The sequence below is a fragment of the Orussus abietinus genome, unplaced genomic scaffold, assembly GCF_000612105.2.
Source record: "Orussus abietinus isolate OABI.00-Male unplaced genomic scaffold, Oabi_2.0 scaffold3, whole genome shotgun sequence".
Taxonomy (NCBI): Eukaryota; Metazoa; Arthropoda; class Insecta; order Hymenoptera; family Orussidae; genus Orussus; species Orussus abietinus.
Window position 1 is genome coordinate 3,245,531 of NW_019395984.1, and position 15,746 is coordinate 3,261,276.

The 15,746-nt window shown below is 51.1% G+C and overlaps 1 protein-coding gene across 1 annotated transcript in view; it reads right to left on the minus strand.

The window, feature by feature from the left end:
• LOC105699201 (ankyrin repeat domain-containing protein SOWAHB) overlaps window positions 1-2,060 on the minus strand; it is a 76,471-nt gene extending 74,411 nt beyond the window's left edge. The window contains exons 1-3 of the mRNA XM_012424023.1: window positions 1,934-2,060; window positions 1,694-1,755; window positions 128-649 (exon numbers count right to left, since the gene is read on the minus strand). Coding sequence (XP_012279446.1) covers window positions 128-649; window positions 1,694-1,755; window positions 1,934-2,060 — 711 coding nt within the window. The remainder of the gene's footprint in view (window positions 1-127; window positions 650-1,693; window positions 1,756-1,933) is intronic.
• Between the last annotated feature and the right edge of the window lie 13,686 nt (window positions 2,061-15,746).

The following is a 15,746-nucleotide window of genomic DNA, read 5'->3' on the forward strand; positions in this document are numbered from 1 at the left end:
GATTATTAAAAAAAAAAAAAAGTACAAGACGGCACAATGAGTGCAGTGTCTATGCATCCCATACTGGATGGGACATTCCAGATACACCACCACCCGAAACCTTAGAAGCAGTGGATGGTTCCCTCACCTTGATGGAGTTTTCAGAGTTCATCATCAACCGGTCCACGGCGATGTTCTCCTTGTTCTCGACCTTCAGCTTATCCTGGCTTTTACGTCGAGGTGGGACCGGCGGCGACGAAGCCGAAGAGCCGTTCTCCTCTTCCAGGACCTCTCCCTTTGGAGCTCGGTTGGGAGGTGAATCGGGGCAATCATGTTGGGCAAGATTTTGTCGAGAAGGAGAGGGAAACGGAGACGTCGAACTCGAAGGACTAAAAGGTGCCGGAGGTGGAGGTCTGTAGGGTGGCGGTTCCCGAAGAGGAGATCCTGGACTCGCAAGATCTGGTGTGGTTAAAATAGAGCTGGGGGTGGAGACCGGGGATGAAAAGTCCAGTCTTCTTAGGGATGTAGGTTCTCGATTAGAGTTATCGAAAGAAGTCGTGGAGGTTCCTTCCAAGTCCAAGGATGGACCGGATCCAAGGCGAGGACGGGTGGTCGAGGATTCTGGGAGACCTTGGCGGTATTCCTTCTTCAGGACCAGGTATTTCTCACCCTGAGCAAGGAGAATATTCCTAATTGTTATTTTACGACCCAAACATGAAAGGAGCGACTCGTTATCCGGATTGTTATTCAGTTATTTAATCAATTAGTTCTCGCGGGCGGGTGCGATACCTAGCTGAATTACTGCCGCATTTGATTTTTCGCGAATAAGGACCAGGATATTCCCACGAGTTCTGACGCGCGGCAATCTCGTGTATCGTCGATAAACATGCGCGCGAAACGAGTAGACGCGCAATAAACGTCGCACTCGAGGCAGATCTAACTTTCACAAGTACCGTTAGGCTGATCGCAACTACGCGTCACAGATGCGGAGCAATAGACTGACTTACCCTCTTCACAATAATGTTACAATAACCGATCTCCGATACCCAACAATTATCACTAAAATATTAAACAATGCAAATATCTTTATCCCTCGTATCAATATAATTTAACTTGTTCTAACAACTTCAACACTTTCCCAGTATCTAAATTTCCAGCAAATATCCAAGTATCGTTGAGAAATAATCACAAGGCGGTTTCACTCAACTCTCAAGACTTCAAAATATACTATTAAGGAGGGTAATTTTACCACGCATAAAATGCAAGAAACAAATAAAGCTCTATGCATACCTTTGCACTTTATGTAACGCTCTCCTCCAGTCCTCGTCGACTGGTATTCCTACGAGCTGCGAACCACTTCGACGTAACTCACAATCAAGCTACGATCCTTACGTTAAACATATTCTCCTGTATACCATGAACTTCTCCATGACTAAGTTATTCGATACCCCTAAACAATCCCTTCGTCTCCAAACCACTCCTTCGAACATTACATAGGGTTAACTATCTGAATTTAGACTTCCTCGACATAACCTCCAACATCCCTAGAGACAAGATCGTTTTTTTAGACGTGAAAATCATTCGGCCCAGAAATCCAGGAAGGAGTTACAGCCTTCCGGGTCCGGCAGCTGACGTAAACGTGGCAACTGCGCATCTCGCGTGCAACAAGTCGCTCCTGATACGAAATAGCTCAGAGCGTGAAGCTCGTACCTACCTCCTCGTTTTTGATAGTAGCGAGGGTGTTGACGTACTCTTTGAACTTGTTGCGCGCCTCCACTGAAATCAAAAGCAAGTCCACTGAGCATCGACGGCGTCAGTCGTGGTGGACGATCCTGGGAAACGGCGATCTGTCGCGTCCGCCTCGGTGAGGTCACGCGTTCGAACTTGTTTCAACTCGCCGAGACGCACGCATCATGGAGACTGTCGCGTTATGGCGACCGGTCGCGAGACTCACCCCGGGTCTCCGGGTCCGTCAATAGTCGCTTGAAGTGCTTGACCAGGTCATGGTTGCGAGCCGAGCCACCGTTTTCCACAAGGTAACGGCGAATCTCCTCTAGAGACAGCTCGCTGGGGGACGCCATCTTGCCACTCACTGCGCGCCGATGGCGCCGCTCGCGGTCGCCCGTGGAAGCTGCGGCCCTCGGTCGATCACGGGCGGCGCGACTCTCGACGCCGCCGGCCAACGGCTTTTCTCCCTCGCGATCGAATTCCATTCGACCCGAAACGTCCCCGATCGCACGACTCACCGGAACCTGATTACCTGAATCAAGGCTCCTCCCAGACACGGACAATGAAGATAACAATAACTCGAAATCCCAATTCAATGAATGAGTTAAAAAAAAAAATCGTAAGAAAGCGGCAAGTGAGACTAGCCACTCGCGTTCAGCATACCGTATACTCGAAATACCGGCCTGAAATTGAGAGGCATAACGTGATAATTGGAGTGCACCGATGATACGTAAACAAGCGACCGATATGTAACACCGGGGACATGTAATACGCCGATTGCCTTTGCCGACATTTTTGTTGTTTTGCCGACTGCTACCGACATTTTTGTTGTTTATGGCACGCACTACTGGAATTTCAATCGTAAGGCAAGAGGTTAAATCATACGTCGAGATACAGAAAGCAAGAAGAAAAATTCCTAACCTCATTCCCCCTTGGAATTCTATGCCCGAAAACTGCCTTCAGCTTGCGGTGTTTACCCGAACACGTTAAATTACGCGTTATAAAGAGTTCCATAACCATTACATCATAACTACGTTTGTAGGGTGTCGTATAGGTTCAAAGGACTCATTTTAGCATAAATTCCCGGGGGACGCGGGGGGTCCCTGGAGGAAAGTGCAGATTGCCCTAGGCCGAGAGGGCGCGATCCACGCCTCCATATTTATTCAGCGCGCAATTACTAACTCGTGCGATAAATCCCCGTTTAATTTACAACTGGCGATATTTTCTTCGGATGCAGCGGGACCTCTGGCGGTGCAGAAAAGAGGACGGCGAGATGCAGAAGTGGGGAACCGATGGGCGTGGCGATGCAGGTGGAGGTCTCGTATGCGCCGCTTCTCATTGCACGGACCATCGCTCGCATATAACGAGTCTCATACTTATTACAATGCCGCGTAATTAAGAAAACGACCTTACTAATCACCCCGGTATTAAGCAAACGCGGCAGAGCCTTAGACGGGTTAGGAAGCCGGCTGGTGTGCGTGCTGCACGCCGTCGAGGGCGATGGAACGTCTGCATGTGCACGATGCAGGACACGGCCGTGGGTGCATGTGCAAGAAGAGGCGAATGCACGCGTACCGGAAGCGCCGCGGTGCCTTTGTAATTAAAACTCTTCTTATCTGGATACTTTAATGAAATGTTGAATAATTACCGCCGCGTCCTTCGGGTCCGGCGCGGGGGATTTTTGCGGTTCCCGAAAAACCGGTACCTAGGGCTCTGCGCTCTGCACTTTCGCTGCTGGGCAAAGAACTGCCCCACGTAATTACGGTATTCCCGATTATGTCATTATTTCGCGCAATGTGTCCATCGCGCGGAGTTTCATTATTGAGGTAAATGCCGAAGTTGTGCGCAAATTGTTGTGGCAACCGTTCGGTGGATTTTTGCAAGCGAAAGGAAACGAGACGCGGCGAAGTGAATGGGAAGTCGGAGATGGATCACGAGACTAACGGGACCGCTTCGAGTCATTTCGAGTTATCTCTCCACTTTGTCTCTTTTCCTTTTTTACCGCTTGTTATATTATCTGCCACGTGGTTTTCGCTCGCTTTAATGGATTCGTCAGGTCCAACTGGACTCGTATCCATGTTGATCGGTCCGTCCCGTGTACGCGCCGTGAGTGCAGCGTAAAGACCCTCGAATGAGTAATTCTCCAACCTCTTTTTCCAAGATTGATGCACGAGGGTGCCCCTGGAGAATAGGAATAAAACATTGCGAGGGTCGGGGCGAGGTCAGCAGCGGGAAAAAAGCGGTCCCAAATCGAGGACAAAGGCGACGCCCCGTGGCTCGTAGGTGAATCCTCCGATATCATCTACCCGTGTTCTTTTGCGTTATGTTTATGCTCGTGCATACGTAAAAGTCCAGCTTCTCTTATTCGGCAGACCCACTTGTGCAAAATTCGCCAGGACACGTGCCGAGGTCTCCCCGTTCAAACGAAACGGTGCCCTGACCCTCGCGCTTCGTCTGCGCTTATTTTCCTCCGGGCAGAGGAATTACACGAAGGGAGGGGTAAAACGAAGTCCTTGACAGAGGAAGTCTATGCCAGACCTCCCGCTCTTTTCTTGCGAGAGGAGGCTAAGGAATAGGCTCAATAAATAGCGACCTCAACAAGGGTTCCTAGTTTCCTGTCAGCCGCTTTTTGGACCTGTTTTGCGGGTCGCCAATGCCAAATCGAAAGGGCCCCTTCGGAGCGTTTCGAATGCGAGGGCTCGACATTAGCGCCATCTGCGTTTTTGCTCCCTGGAATTCCTCCGGTGACATAAACTCTCGCGTGCGGTCGCCACCGAGGAATATACACGGGACATATACCGCACTTGGAGGAAAAAGTCGGATCCATATCGTCAGCCTTCCTTCGCCGTGAATGGGAACGACGTTGGCAGCGGGAGCTGTAAATTCGTCAGGGTTCTGATTTGGGGACCGGCTCGAATCGCGATTGCCCATTGACGGCGATGGTATCCGGCTTATCGGCCATCTGAAACCCGGAGGACCCTTCGTCATCGACTCTGGCAAGGGAAGACCTCTTTGACGAGGTCTTTGCAATCCGCTTCGGCACTCATCGGCGCTTTTATGCTCCCCTTTCTCCATGGCCATTCTTTTGGATTTACAGGGTCGAAGACTCGCCATGATACCGTCGAGCTGGGAAAATTATTCCGGACGCTGATACACCATGCCGATTACGAGGAACTTCCAGAAGACGAGCTGTGAAGTCGTTTTAAAGATCCTGGACTCAAGTGCAGACGATCCCTGGGACAAGCATTATATATTACCGTATTATCGAGTCGCGTGTCATCCGCCAAGTGAAGTAGTTCCGCAGAACACACAAACCTCAAGGAGTGGACCAACACTCCAGTCTTGTGTGCCCCTAAAGGGTGCGTTTCCGCAGATCGTTGAAGAAGGTAAGAGAGCAAAATCTACATTGGAAACGAACCCGGCGACGTGCCCGAAACGATAGTTCGCGAAAATAAACACGGGTCATGAAGCGGAATTTATTCTTCAAAAAAATCCTACAATGAGTCGAGCCTTCACTGGCATCAATTTTTAAGTAAAAATAAATCGACTTCAATCACGAAGAGATCAGGCCGATATTTTGGACGGGCAAATAATCGACGTCGAAAACTCGATAACGGTCTAACCTCCACCGTTTTCAATTTCAGGTTTTGCTGCGATTTTATGGACGAATTGACAACTTCTACGCGATATGGATCGCGTCAGGAGAACCGGCCATTCCAGACGTGGCCACTCGTATCGAAATTCGGCTGATATATGTCCAGCGAGCGATTCCTAAAATGGCGGCGATAATGCTGACTGGCGACTGGCAAGTTTGTTACATTTTAATCCCTGCGGACCGTCGTCGACGAGTCGCACGGCCGACAGATACAGGGCTGGCAGATCAAAATTAAAACGCGCCCGCCGGTGCCCGAGTGGAAAAAGGAGGAAAGAGACCCTCGGTGGAAATGGGGAAAGTGTACACCGGATGGGGACTGCGGGGCTATCAACGTATCGTGTTAACGTCAGTAACCAGGCATTAACGCATTCATATCGCATTCCGCCCTGGCGATGCCCGGACCAGCGGGCTGTCCTCTCGGTTGTCTCTACTCATTGTCGTTGCACTTGTCGCAGCTCGATACGCTTGTAAAGGTACATTTACGTATCACCGAGTAACCTTATCGGTGTCTCCCGCGCTGCCCAAAGTGGCCCTCTAGTTGCCGCCGCCGCCATCTTGGGCTCTCCAATGGCCGGCACGTATGTCCGCGCAACGTCCATATTTGCTTAAAATTCAAATATTGCGTTCGAGTACTAAATTAAAAAGCGACCAAAAGTGCCCGATAAAATTCTTCTCATGCCATAGAGCCAAGAATCGGTGGCGATCGTCGGCCTGGATCCGCTCGGTAACTTTGTCGAGCGAATCCGGGCGACTCCGAGAGTCGTCCTCTCCATCCAGGTGCGACCCGGAAGTCCCAGTTTACCTTTAGAACCTTAATCCACTAAGCGATAGGCTGTGACACGGCCGTGGTTCGCGGAAAGAGGCGAAGTCCAAGATGGAAAGGAGGTCGTTTCGAGTGAGCGATTAGTTCCATGCGCGTCGCTCCTCCGTGGAAACGGCATTCCTGTTTCGCCATCTTGACTCTACATGGCCCTTCCCGGTATTAAGCACTGCCTAACAGCCGCCCATCCCTCAGGCTTAGTCGAAACTGGCGAAAAGTGCCCGCTCATTGGCGTCGCGAGACGAATAGGCACCAAAATGGCGGCGACCTCGTCCGCTGCGCGTCCCTTTGACTCGACTGCGCTCTGCCGTGTCTTTTTGCGTAGCACGCGAGGCCCTAGGTACTCCGTCCTACGAGGCATCGGGTTTGCGCGTTTGCACGCATACACCCGGTGTTCCGTGTGCGGAAGAGACGCGGAGACGCACACGTGGTCGTGCGCACGACGCCCAGGTCAGTGATGGAGGTACGCCGACGCAGGCCGCACGCGCGTTCAAACAACCCCGCGTTGTGCCATTGGTGCTCATCGTCAAGCCTCGGGAATTCCCCCGAAGCCGCGACTCGTGCGGCTCTGTCGGCAGCGTTTGGAGGTTATGTCTCCTCCGGCCCCAGGCAGCCGCACAAAATCCACCGCCGCGCGTCGCCGCTGACTCTGCCCTGCTCCTGGAGAGCCTTTCCACGTTGTGCCACATATTATAAACTCCCATAAAACGAATTTTAAGAAGAATTTAATAATTCCCAGTGGAAGTGAACCGAGACAGAAGAGGTGGACCTGGATACCAGCTACAGGTCCCTGGTTCCGAGGACCTGGGGAGGTCCAACATCGGTTGAGACCATTTTTGGGCCATCCTATGCGAGGACCGAGGATAAATCAAAGGATTCGAAAGGCGGAGAAGAATATTGAGATAATCGAGAATCTGCAAATTTATGGTGTCTCGTCCAAGAGGGAAGAGGGTTGAAACGCATCGCCAGTGGCTAGGGAAATCGGAGTTTTTCGAGGTGTTCCAAGGAGAGCTGCGTCGCGGCGGAGGATTCGCTCTCATCCCCGGGTCCGGGCCCAGGATAGGTGAACCCATGGCGTACTTAATCTACTTTGGTTAGGCTGGAAGAGCTCGGCGTGGGGCAGGCATTGGCGCCACCTCCATGGTTAAGCGACCGACTAGGGCAGACTTACGCCTTCCGTCCCTCCCCGCCAACCCTCCCCCTGCGCTCGTTCCGACCTCCTCCCTACCTTCAACCTCCTCCCTCTCCGCCCCTCTCCTCCGCGGCTGATGCTGCAACTCCGCCACGACTAACCTAACCTAACCCGCGGCCCAACTTCATTCCACGCCGACTGACCACCACCGACGGCACTACTGCCGTCCTCGTTCTCTCCGGGCTCCAACCACCAAGAAGTCGAGGATCAACCACTCGAATCCGAGCCACCGAGTCCTTGATATCCTGGAAGTCCTTCGAGGTCCCGAACCCTCCCGGCGGAAAATTCGAGGGACGATTTCCGACCTCCCGTGAAGAGGTGCGCCCCGGTGCGACCCTCCACCTAGAACACGGAACTGGACCAGGACGTCCAAGATCAGGACTCTATCCCTCTTCAAGGATCTCGGTGATCGTGAAGTTTCCTCGCCGGACCGCGCACCAGAACTCGAGTGATAAATCTGCGAGTGAAGAAGTGTGAGGAAATTCAGGAGGCCCTGGAATTTCTGGATGTCCTGCAGGACCTAAGGACCCTAAGTACTGGTGCGGTTTTCCGAAGAGCATGTCGATGTTAATAAATTATGGTAGATTGGTGGAATAACTGAAAATTGGCGCAGTAAATTCGGGGCTGGACCTCTCCGACGGTACTGATAACACGGTGTTATTTTTTAATAACTCACGTTTATAAATGGCAGTGCGACCTTCTGAGGATAAGTCAAACTACGCACCGAGAAGTCGCAGAACTTCCTGAGCCTCTGGATATCCGGATTATCCTCTTGCCAAGGAATACGTAATTTGAGGGACGTAACGCGTGTCGGAGGAGCTGGGAGCTGGCTGGGAATTACAATCGGAGGACGGGACCCTGAAGAGAGGCGAGAGTCTCTTGCTCACTCGGGTCGCTAGTTTTGGAGAGTTGGAGTGACGGGACACCTTCTGCTGGAGGCAGGGGACTAAGAGGATTCGGGAAGTCCTTTAAAAGGGGAGCTTTTTCGGGAAGACCCCGTGCCAGCCGACATGGATATGCCGGAAGATTGCTGGGAGCACGTGGGTCTACTTCAGGAAGTCTCCAGTGCGGACCAGCCGCCTCCGCCACCTGCGCCTGACTTTCTCATCCACCAGCAAGAGGTGATTCCTAGAATGTAGTCTTTTACCTCCTTCCGAGATCTAATAGAAAGTTCGGTTAAGACCCTCGACGTTAGCTGGAAAGATATGTTCTGGCGAATCCTTCCGAGGGATAATCGCCATTTCCCTCGTTCGCCAAAACGAGGTGGCGACCTCAACGCAGGATTTCCTTTTCTTTCGGTTTCATTTTTCCCTCCTGGAAAGGAGGTACATCGGTCGCTCCGTATTTCTCAGCCAGTCCCCGTGCCGGTTCTTTTGAGCGATACACTATGATTGGCCCCATAGGAGTTGTTAAAGATAACGAGGTGTGGACCTCGGTATCGGGAGACAGTCGGTACTCGATTTCTAATTGGACGTTACGGAATGGACCGCTTTGGACAGAACTGGTAAATTCTCCGGCGCCGGCTCGATTTATCGCGATAATTCGATACGTTCCCGATAGTCGCGGAATTAAGAAAGTGTCCTTTTCTGACGTCTCGACTCCCTTGTTTCTCTCTTTCCTCTAGCCGACTGGCACCGCGGTCTGTAAAAAAAAAAAAAAAACACTCAAAGACGTAAATTCCTCTTTCCGGCGCCGCTATTTATACGGATCGGCCCGGATCGATCTTACCTGGACGTGCTCATAATCGAAACCGAGAGAAAAATGAAGAAATCTGAAAAATTCACTTTCAAGGGTGCAGAAAAATGATAGAAAATAATTTTACCCTTTTCCGTAGTACATCGATCAATAAATTCATGAATTCACGAATTTCCAATGCATCAGGCTTGGAGGTTAAAAATACATATGTGTATTTTCTTTCCCTGCAAATTGCAATAAATTGGGAAAAATATCGCATTCCCTTAAATTCTCGTAACTTATTGCGCGCACGTTGGGTGGATTGTCCGGGTAATGAAGAAAATGGAGGTTGTCACCTGGCGTTTCGGTGCACGTGGGAGAAAATAAGAATGACGAAGGCCGTGTCGACGTTCGATTAAAATAGGCAGGTGTAGAAAATGGCGTTCCCGGGGCCCGGCGATAGGGGCCCGGTCGGACGTCGACAACGGGGGCCGGCGGAATGATAATCCGAAGAATCGTTAAGCATCTATAAACAGGCGATTAATCTTCCCCCGGGAGCGGGGCCGCCGCTCGTGGATCGCGTGCCTCTAATTCTCCTTATAGTTAGTTTTTTCCTCCGGCGGGGCTCGGAGGTAATGAACGTTTTCTGCCCGGCCGCGTCATGGCGCCGACTGCCATTTCTGTGCGTCGCGGACAGCCCCGATGACAGCCTCGGCACTCATATTCGATAAATCTGCAGTTGACTCCGTTCCCCGCGGTGTCACTTCGGCATGCAGCCCTCTATCATATTCTGTCGGCGTATTTTATAAGTTGTGCTTTCGACGCGCGAAACTGACAAATTCGCGTGCCGACTGGGCCCTCGCGGCGCTCCATCATCCCGCCGTGCGGAAATCTCGTTTACCTCGTATCCCCGGTGTCTCCGGATATAAATATATATAATATATATGATACACAAACACATATATCTCCCGCTGCTCCGTCGAATTTTGGCAAAACTCGTTGAGAAAGAAAAAAAAAGACCAAGGTGATAAGAATACGATCTTCGGGAGACCTCTCGATTAATGGCGGCGTAATCGGCTGTACGACTGATTCGAAGTTAGCCACGAAAATCGGAGACGCCGGTGGATGGATTAATCGAAATAATGCCCAGATGTCACTGGAAACGTGCAAACGCGGCTGGAAGAGGTAGCCGTTTCAATTCCGGGCCCCGGGTAACGAGGCCCGGGGGTCCGGTCTGGCAGCAAAGGGGTTCCATGGGGCCGGGGCACGGGGCGTTGGTTACGGTGCCCTGTAATCATCCCCGAATGATTATAGGCATTTAGCCGGGCATGAATGAGCGGATAGGAAAGTTTAAAAAGATATCGGTGGCATCGGGGCACGTTAAGGGCGCGTGGTAAGAGGCACCGGGGCCCATCTCGGGCCCCGTCTTTGGGCCTGGTTTTGCACCTGCCGGTCGGCTCGATCACTCCCAGATTCGGCTCCGATATAAACGCGCTTCGACCGCTCTTCGGCCCGTGTAGACACGCGTGCACGAGCGCGTGCCCGAGCGGGCCCAAAACACGGCGGACTGGGTTTCTTGTCGAGGGCCCGAGAACTTCGACCAAAGGGCCCAATTGTCCCCGACAGGCCTATATCCTACCTGGGAAAAACTGCACAAAGAATTTCCTAAATATCCACCGTACCCACGATCGAGCAATTGGGCCTCATCCATGTCTTAAGGTCTACGTAACGCATCGAGCTTTTCGTTCTCAAGACGCTTTACCATCGAGCCCTACAAACTCGCACGTGCGTTTCCACCTAGGCGCAGGTGACAACCTCGTTTTCCTGCCTCACCTTTATTATCCGACGGTTTAACGTACCGAGACAAGTGCCCGGAAACCGGGTAAGTGTTCAAGACCTCTGTACGAGGTCTAGGGTCGAAACTCGCCATCGAAGTGACCCAAGAAAGTTCGTTCTATCGCGAGAAATTGCTTCAATTTCTCGTATTTAATTTTTCTTTTTTTTTTTTGTTTCTTTGACAACTATTTATTACAAGGTTTTGGAAATATGTGGTAGGGAAAGGTGGGCGAGCCGATGCGTGCGGCTCGGGGAAATAAGAAAAAGGTGCCACTCTCCTTGGTGCGATTCGATGCTCGGCTTCGCTCACGTATGAGTTTCCCACGGCGGGCCAACTTGGCCCTGTGTGGGAATATCTCGATTATTACGCGCGCATAGGCAAAGTGGACGAGGCTGCGATCGGATCGGCGTCGATTTTTGTATTCTCGAGGCGTCCTCCACCTCTCACCCGCCCGCCACCTCTTTTCCCCTTTATTTTCGTCCAAGGCGTAGGTGACTTCCACGGTAGCTGCCATCAGCACGCGACATACCTGCGTGATCAGGCTGGACGGATCGACGATTTCACCTGGGCCCACCTTGAGGGCCACTTGCTCGAATTATCGCCACACTTCGTGTCGAAAAGTGCGGAGAAATTGCGCCCCGTTACGGGAGTAATGTCGAAGTTTTCGGACCAGTGCGAGATTTATTCGAATTTATTCCGCTCTAATTTATTTCCCCTTGATGGCCCCTTTCCCAGCTGGAGGTTCGCCATTTCTCTCGCAATTTCTGCGGTATTATTTATTCGCCCGAGTGTCTTTTTTATTCTTTTTTTTTCCCCTTTTCTGTATAGTCGGTACACGCGCAGTTTAGAGCTGTCCATTTCCACGGGCCGTGCGTATAAACATACGTCGCCGGTCGCTCGATTATCGCTGCCGGGGATCATGCGTGTACGCCATTATTAATTACCGGCAAGAGTAGTCTTGGCAAGATTCTTGCTCGCGAGATCGCGATAGGTCCTCGGGGCCTTAAGTAAAGAGCGCATGCTTTCCGTCTTCCTCTCGCATTATCTGGGGCCCCTGGGGAAATCGACGAAAATTCCTCCGACTTAGAATCTCGTGACGGAGGGTGGAAATAAAAATCGTGCAGAAATTTGGCAGATTTTTCTTTTCATTTTTTTTTTTTCCAGGTAACCCTGAGAACATTCTCAGGGTTACCTGGAATTCGGAATTCTGTGACTTACGCTGGAACCGGTGTCGCAAAAATTTGGCATATTTCTTTTTCCAACTTTTATAAGTGAACAAAAAGTATGGGGAAAAAATCGGTTTCAGGCCTCCGAGAGTTTCCGGAGAGTCGCTTTTCTGGGGGTGAAAAACCATAAACCTTCAAAATATCCCCGGCTAGGGGGGTCAGTCCGGGGGTTTTGGTTATTTACGACTGGGCAAGTATGGCCGGTGCACTTAGGCGACGCTTTCGCTACGTCGCGACGCTTAAACGGAAACCGATACCAATCGCCGCGAAATTATTTATGGCGTGCCGTGCCGCAATTCTGTACGCATTTTCGGTGTCGCTTACTTCTACCCCGCTGAGGAGGGTACAGTCGCACAAAAGAGAAAAAATTCAGGGATCGCCGATCCTGAGACCGCTGCTTCCCTCCACCCATGAGAAGGCCGGAAAAAGAAGGGAACCGCATTAGTCGCAAATTTCTCACCAGATAAAAATCGGGAAAATTCCACTTTTTGCCCCAGAAATTTTCTTAGGAGTTGCGGGAAATTGGTATCGACTTCTTTCGTGGTTTAAGCATTTTTTACATACCGAAAGTGGCCCCGTAACTGGGCATAGAGTATAAGCGATCGCGAAAGGTACAAACTGGGCTTAAACGCACCGATACCGATCGCCTCGGGTGCGATATTATTTATGGCGTGCAGCTCTGCACCTGCGCATCGCGCACCTTCGCGAAGATTACGGAAAATTAATAGTCCCGCTGTTGTACGAGGTGTTAAGAATTCGCAGATAAAGTGCGTTTCCGAGATAATTTATTCGTAACAGTCCGCGAGGGACTGAAGGATATGCCCGGGGAAGAGCGCCGTTTAAAACCGAGCTCGAATTCATGAGAGCAAACCGGTAATAACGATCCCATCTGTGATCCGGCCTCGAAATAACATAAAACAACGGCCGCGAATCAAAACGGTCTTCACCGTGCACGAGGCATTAATCATTACTTGCAAAGTTTCGCAAGAAATTCATTCCCACTTGGAAATCAACCCCAGATTGAGCAAGCACTTTGCATCCAGAAATAACTGAAACGTGCTAAAGAAACTTCGGGAGAAGAAATGATCGTGTAAAAAATACATCACATAGAAATTAACTTTCCATGACGGATAACACAGAGATAAGACGTTTCTAGACGAGGAACCAATCTTTCGTCCAAAATTCTGAGACGAATTATCTGGGTGGTTTTTTGACGTTATCTGGACACTTCTTCCATCGGCGGAGGTTTTACTCATTTTTTTTTTCTTCCGTTGATTCTTCCTCCGGGGAAAATATGTCCGATGATTAAGTAAATGGGCCTTGTGGGATCGATTTGGGCCTTGCCGAGGAACTCGGCGGGACCTGGCGCTTAATAAGGGGACAAAGGAGAACCCGTTCTCCGGTGCGTCCTCCGGTTCCTTCGCGTGTAAACGCAGGACGCTTTGCTGAGCATCTGGATCTCCCGACTCTGTCGTGATGATTTTTAATTGACTGGGCCCAAATTAGAAAGCAAGCCGAGGCCTCGCTCCCTCTGCACCGCGGGAAAAAGAGATACCGAGGAGGAAAGAGGCACCCACGTGCTGGGATAATTGCGATGACACGCTCAGGGACGCTAACGACACCTACAAGATGGCGGCGGTTAAACATCACGTACTTCCGCCTGATTCTTGTAACCTTTAAAGTTGCATTCTCACTGTTAGATGAATTACATTGAAAACACGCGAAAATTAGACGCCACGATACGAAGCCGAGAAATATTCAACATTAATTCCGGAGACGAGTCAAGATGGCGTCAACGGCAATTACGCGAGTAGCATTGACATGTCGAAGAGACCGAAGGCGTGTACTCTGTCTTTTACCGAGATCCCTTAAATCGTTTATTCTTAGATTTCTGCGATTCCCGAAATCTTCTTCTCCGAAGCGTTCTCCAAAGCGTTGGCCAAAATGAATACAGGCGCATCGGCGATGAAATTCCGGAGTAGGCGATCGCCCGTCGTTAATCTCGGCGTGTAAACGTCGTTAAGAGATGAAAGGGTGTCTCGGCCGTTGGGGTGCCGAATAAATATCTGGTCCTTAACGCGAAGAGGATGACTCGCTTCCGATGATTCGCTTTGTCGAGCGATCGCTGCGCCGTCTCCTCGTAAATTACGATATCACGGCTCTCGACGGAGCGTTACGCTTAAAGTGGCGTAATAGGCGGTAAATATATTTTACGGCCCTTATACCGGGCGAATACGTTGTACGCCGTTTTGCGGTAACATCTGAGGCGGGCTGCACGCTCCCGCGAATCGCGGCCCGACTAAATTACGCTCTAATGGAGCGTATTTCATTTTAGCCGTCCTTCCTCTCCGGCGTTTCGGCGCAGACTCGCCTGTCGCTCGGTCGAGACCGCGCTTTCCGAGAATAGGTTAGATATTCTCGAAGCCGATGTCGTAATTGGTCCCCTTTTATTTCGCCCGGGCGCGCGCCCACTTTTCGACAAATTGAGAAATGGAGCCCGATTAAGACGTTGCGCGAGGAAACGCGTCCGTTAATGCGCGCCCGCCATTATCGGTCCTCCCGGAGTACCCGTCTGTCAAGCTCGAAAAAAAAAACGGAAAATAAGAAAAACAAATCGAACCCCCCAAATAACCCGGAGAAATCGACACACTTAATATCGAGTCGGGGACTACGAATTAACCTCACGGTCGAGCCGATGGGAGCGACAAAATTCCAAGAAATAAGTTATTTTCTATGTATTCATCGGAATTTCTTTCTTGTTAATCCGATATTTCGGTACGTTGTGTAAAGAGATGACGGGAGAGTGCCTTTGGGAATCTGCGAAATCTGAATATCTTATCTCGAGTTTTATCGGGGGGTGTTGAGTGGGTATCGCTATGGGGCCGTTCCAGGAATTGTTCGTCCCCGAATCGTCGGGCCGTAATCCCCCGTCCCAAGTCTTGCCTCCCATGGTTTGGGACACGTTCGGGGACATTAACGCTTCCGAGGACGTCGCCCTCGAAAGTGTCGGCCACTAATGTCGCCTTCGACAGGACTGGCCAGGTTCACACGGCCGGACTTTCCTGACGGGGCCCTCTCTCTCCCTCTGCAAGGGGGTGCACTTGTGTCACACTTGTCGCCCTTCCTGTGGCTCTTTCCACGGCCCCTTCCGTTCTCACCCTGGCCTCTTCGCCGTCGTCCCGGAATATGGCCGACTCTTGGATATGGACTTCATCCCGCGGGATGGGGTCCATATCCTGACGCGTGTCGCACGCGTGCCTCGTATGACCCGACGCGTGCACGAGCTTTCCCTTCTCGCAACGCTCAAGGCCCTAATTATTCCGACGACATGACCGCCTTTAAGCACTTGTCGTGTGCCCAGTGTTCCAATCGACTGGGGCAACAATGCCCCTGCGACTCCGCGGTCAGACGTGCCGAACGACGGGGGAGAACGCCCCCTCGACTCGCCACCCCTCAATAATTTTCACTTCAATTTTGAGAACCCTGCGAAGGGGCGAATTAAATCTCCTTTCGCTCCCCGATCGGTAGGAATTGTTGCAAGGTGCACTCCGTGAATCTGGGGGAACACTTGATATTTTATGGGGTACCTTTTTCCGACTTCCCTCAAATGGGAGCATCTCGAATTATTGAAAATC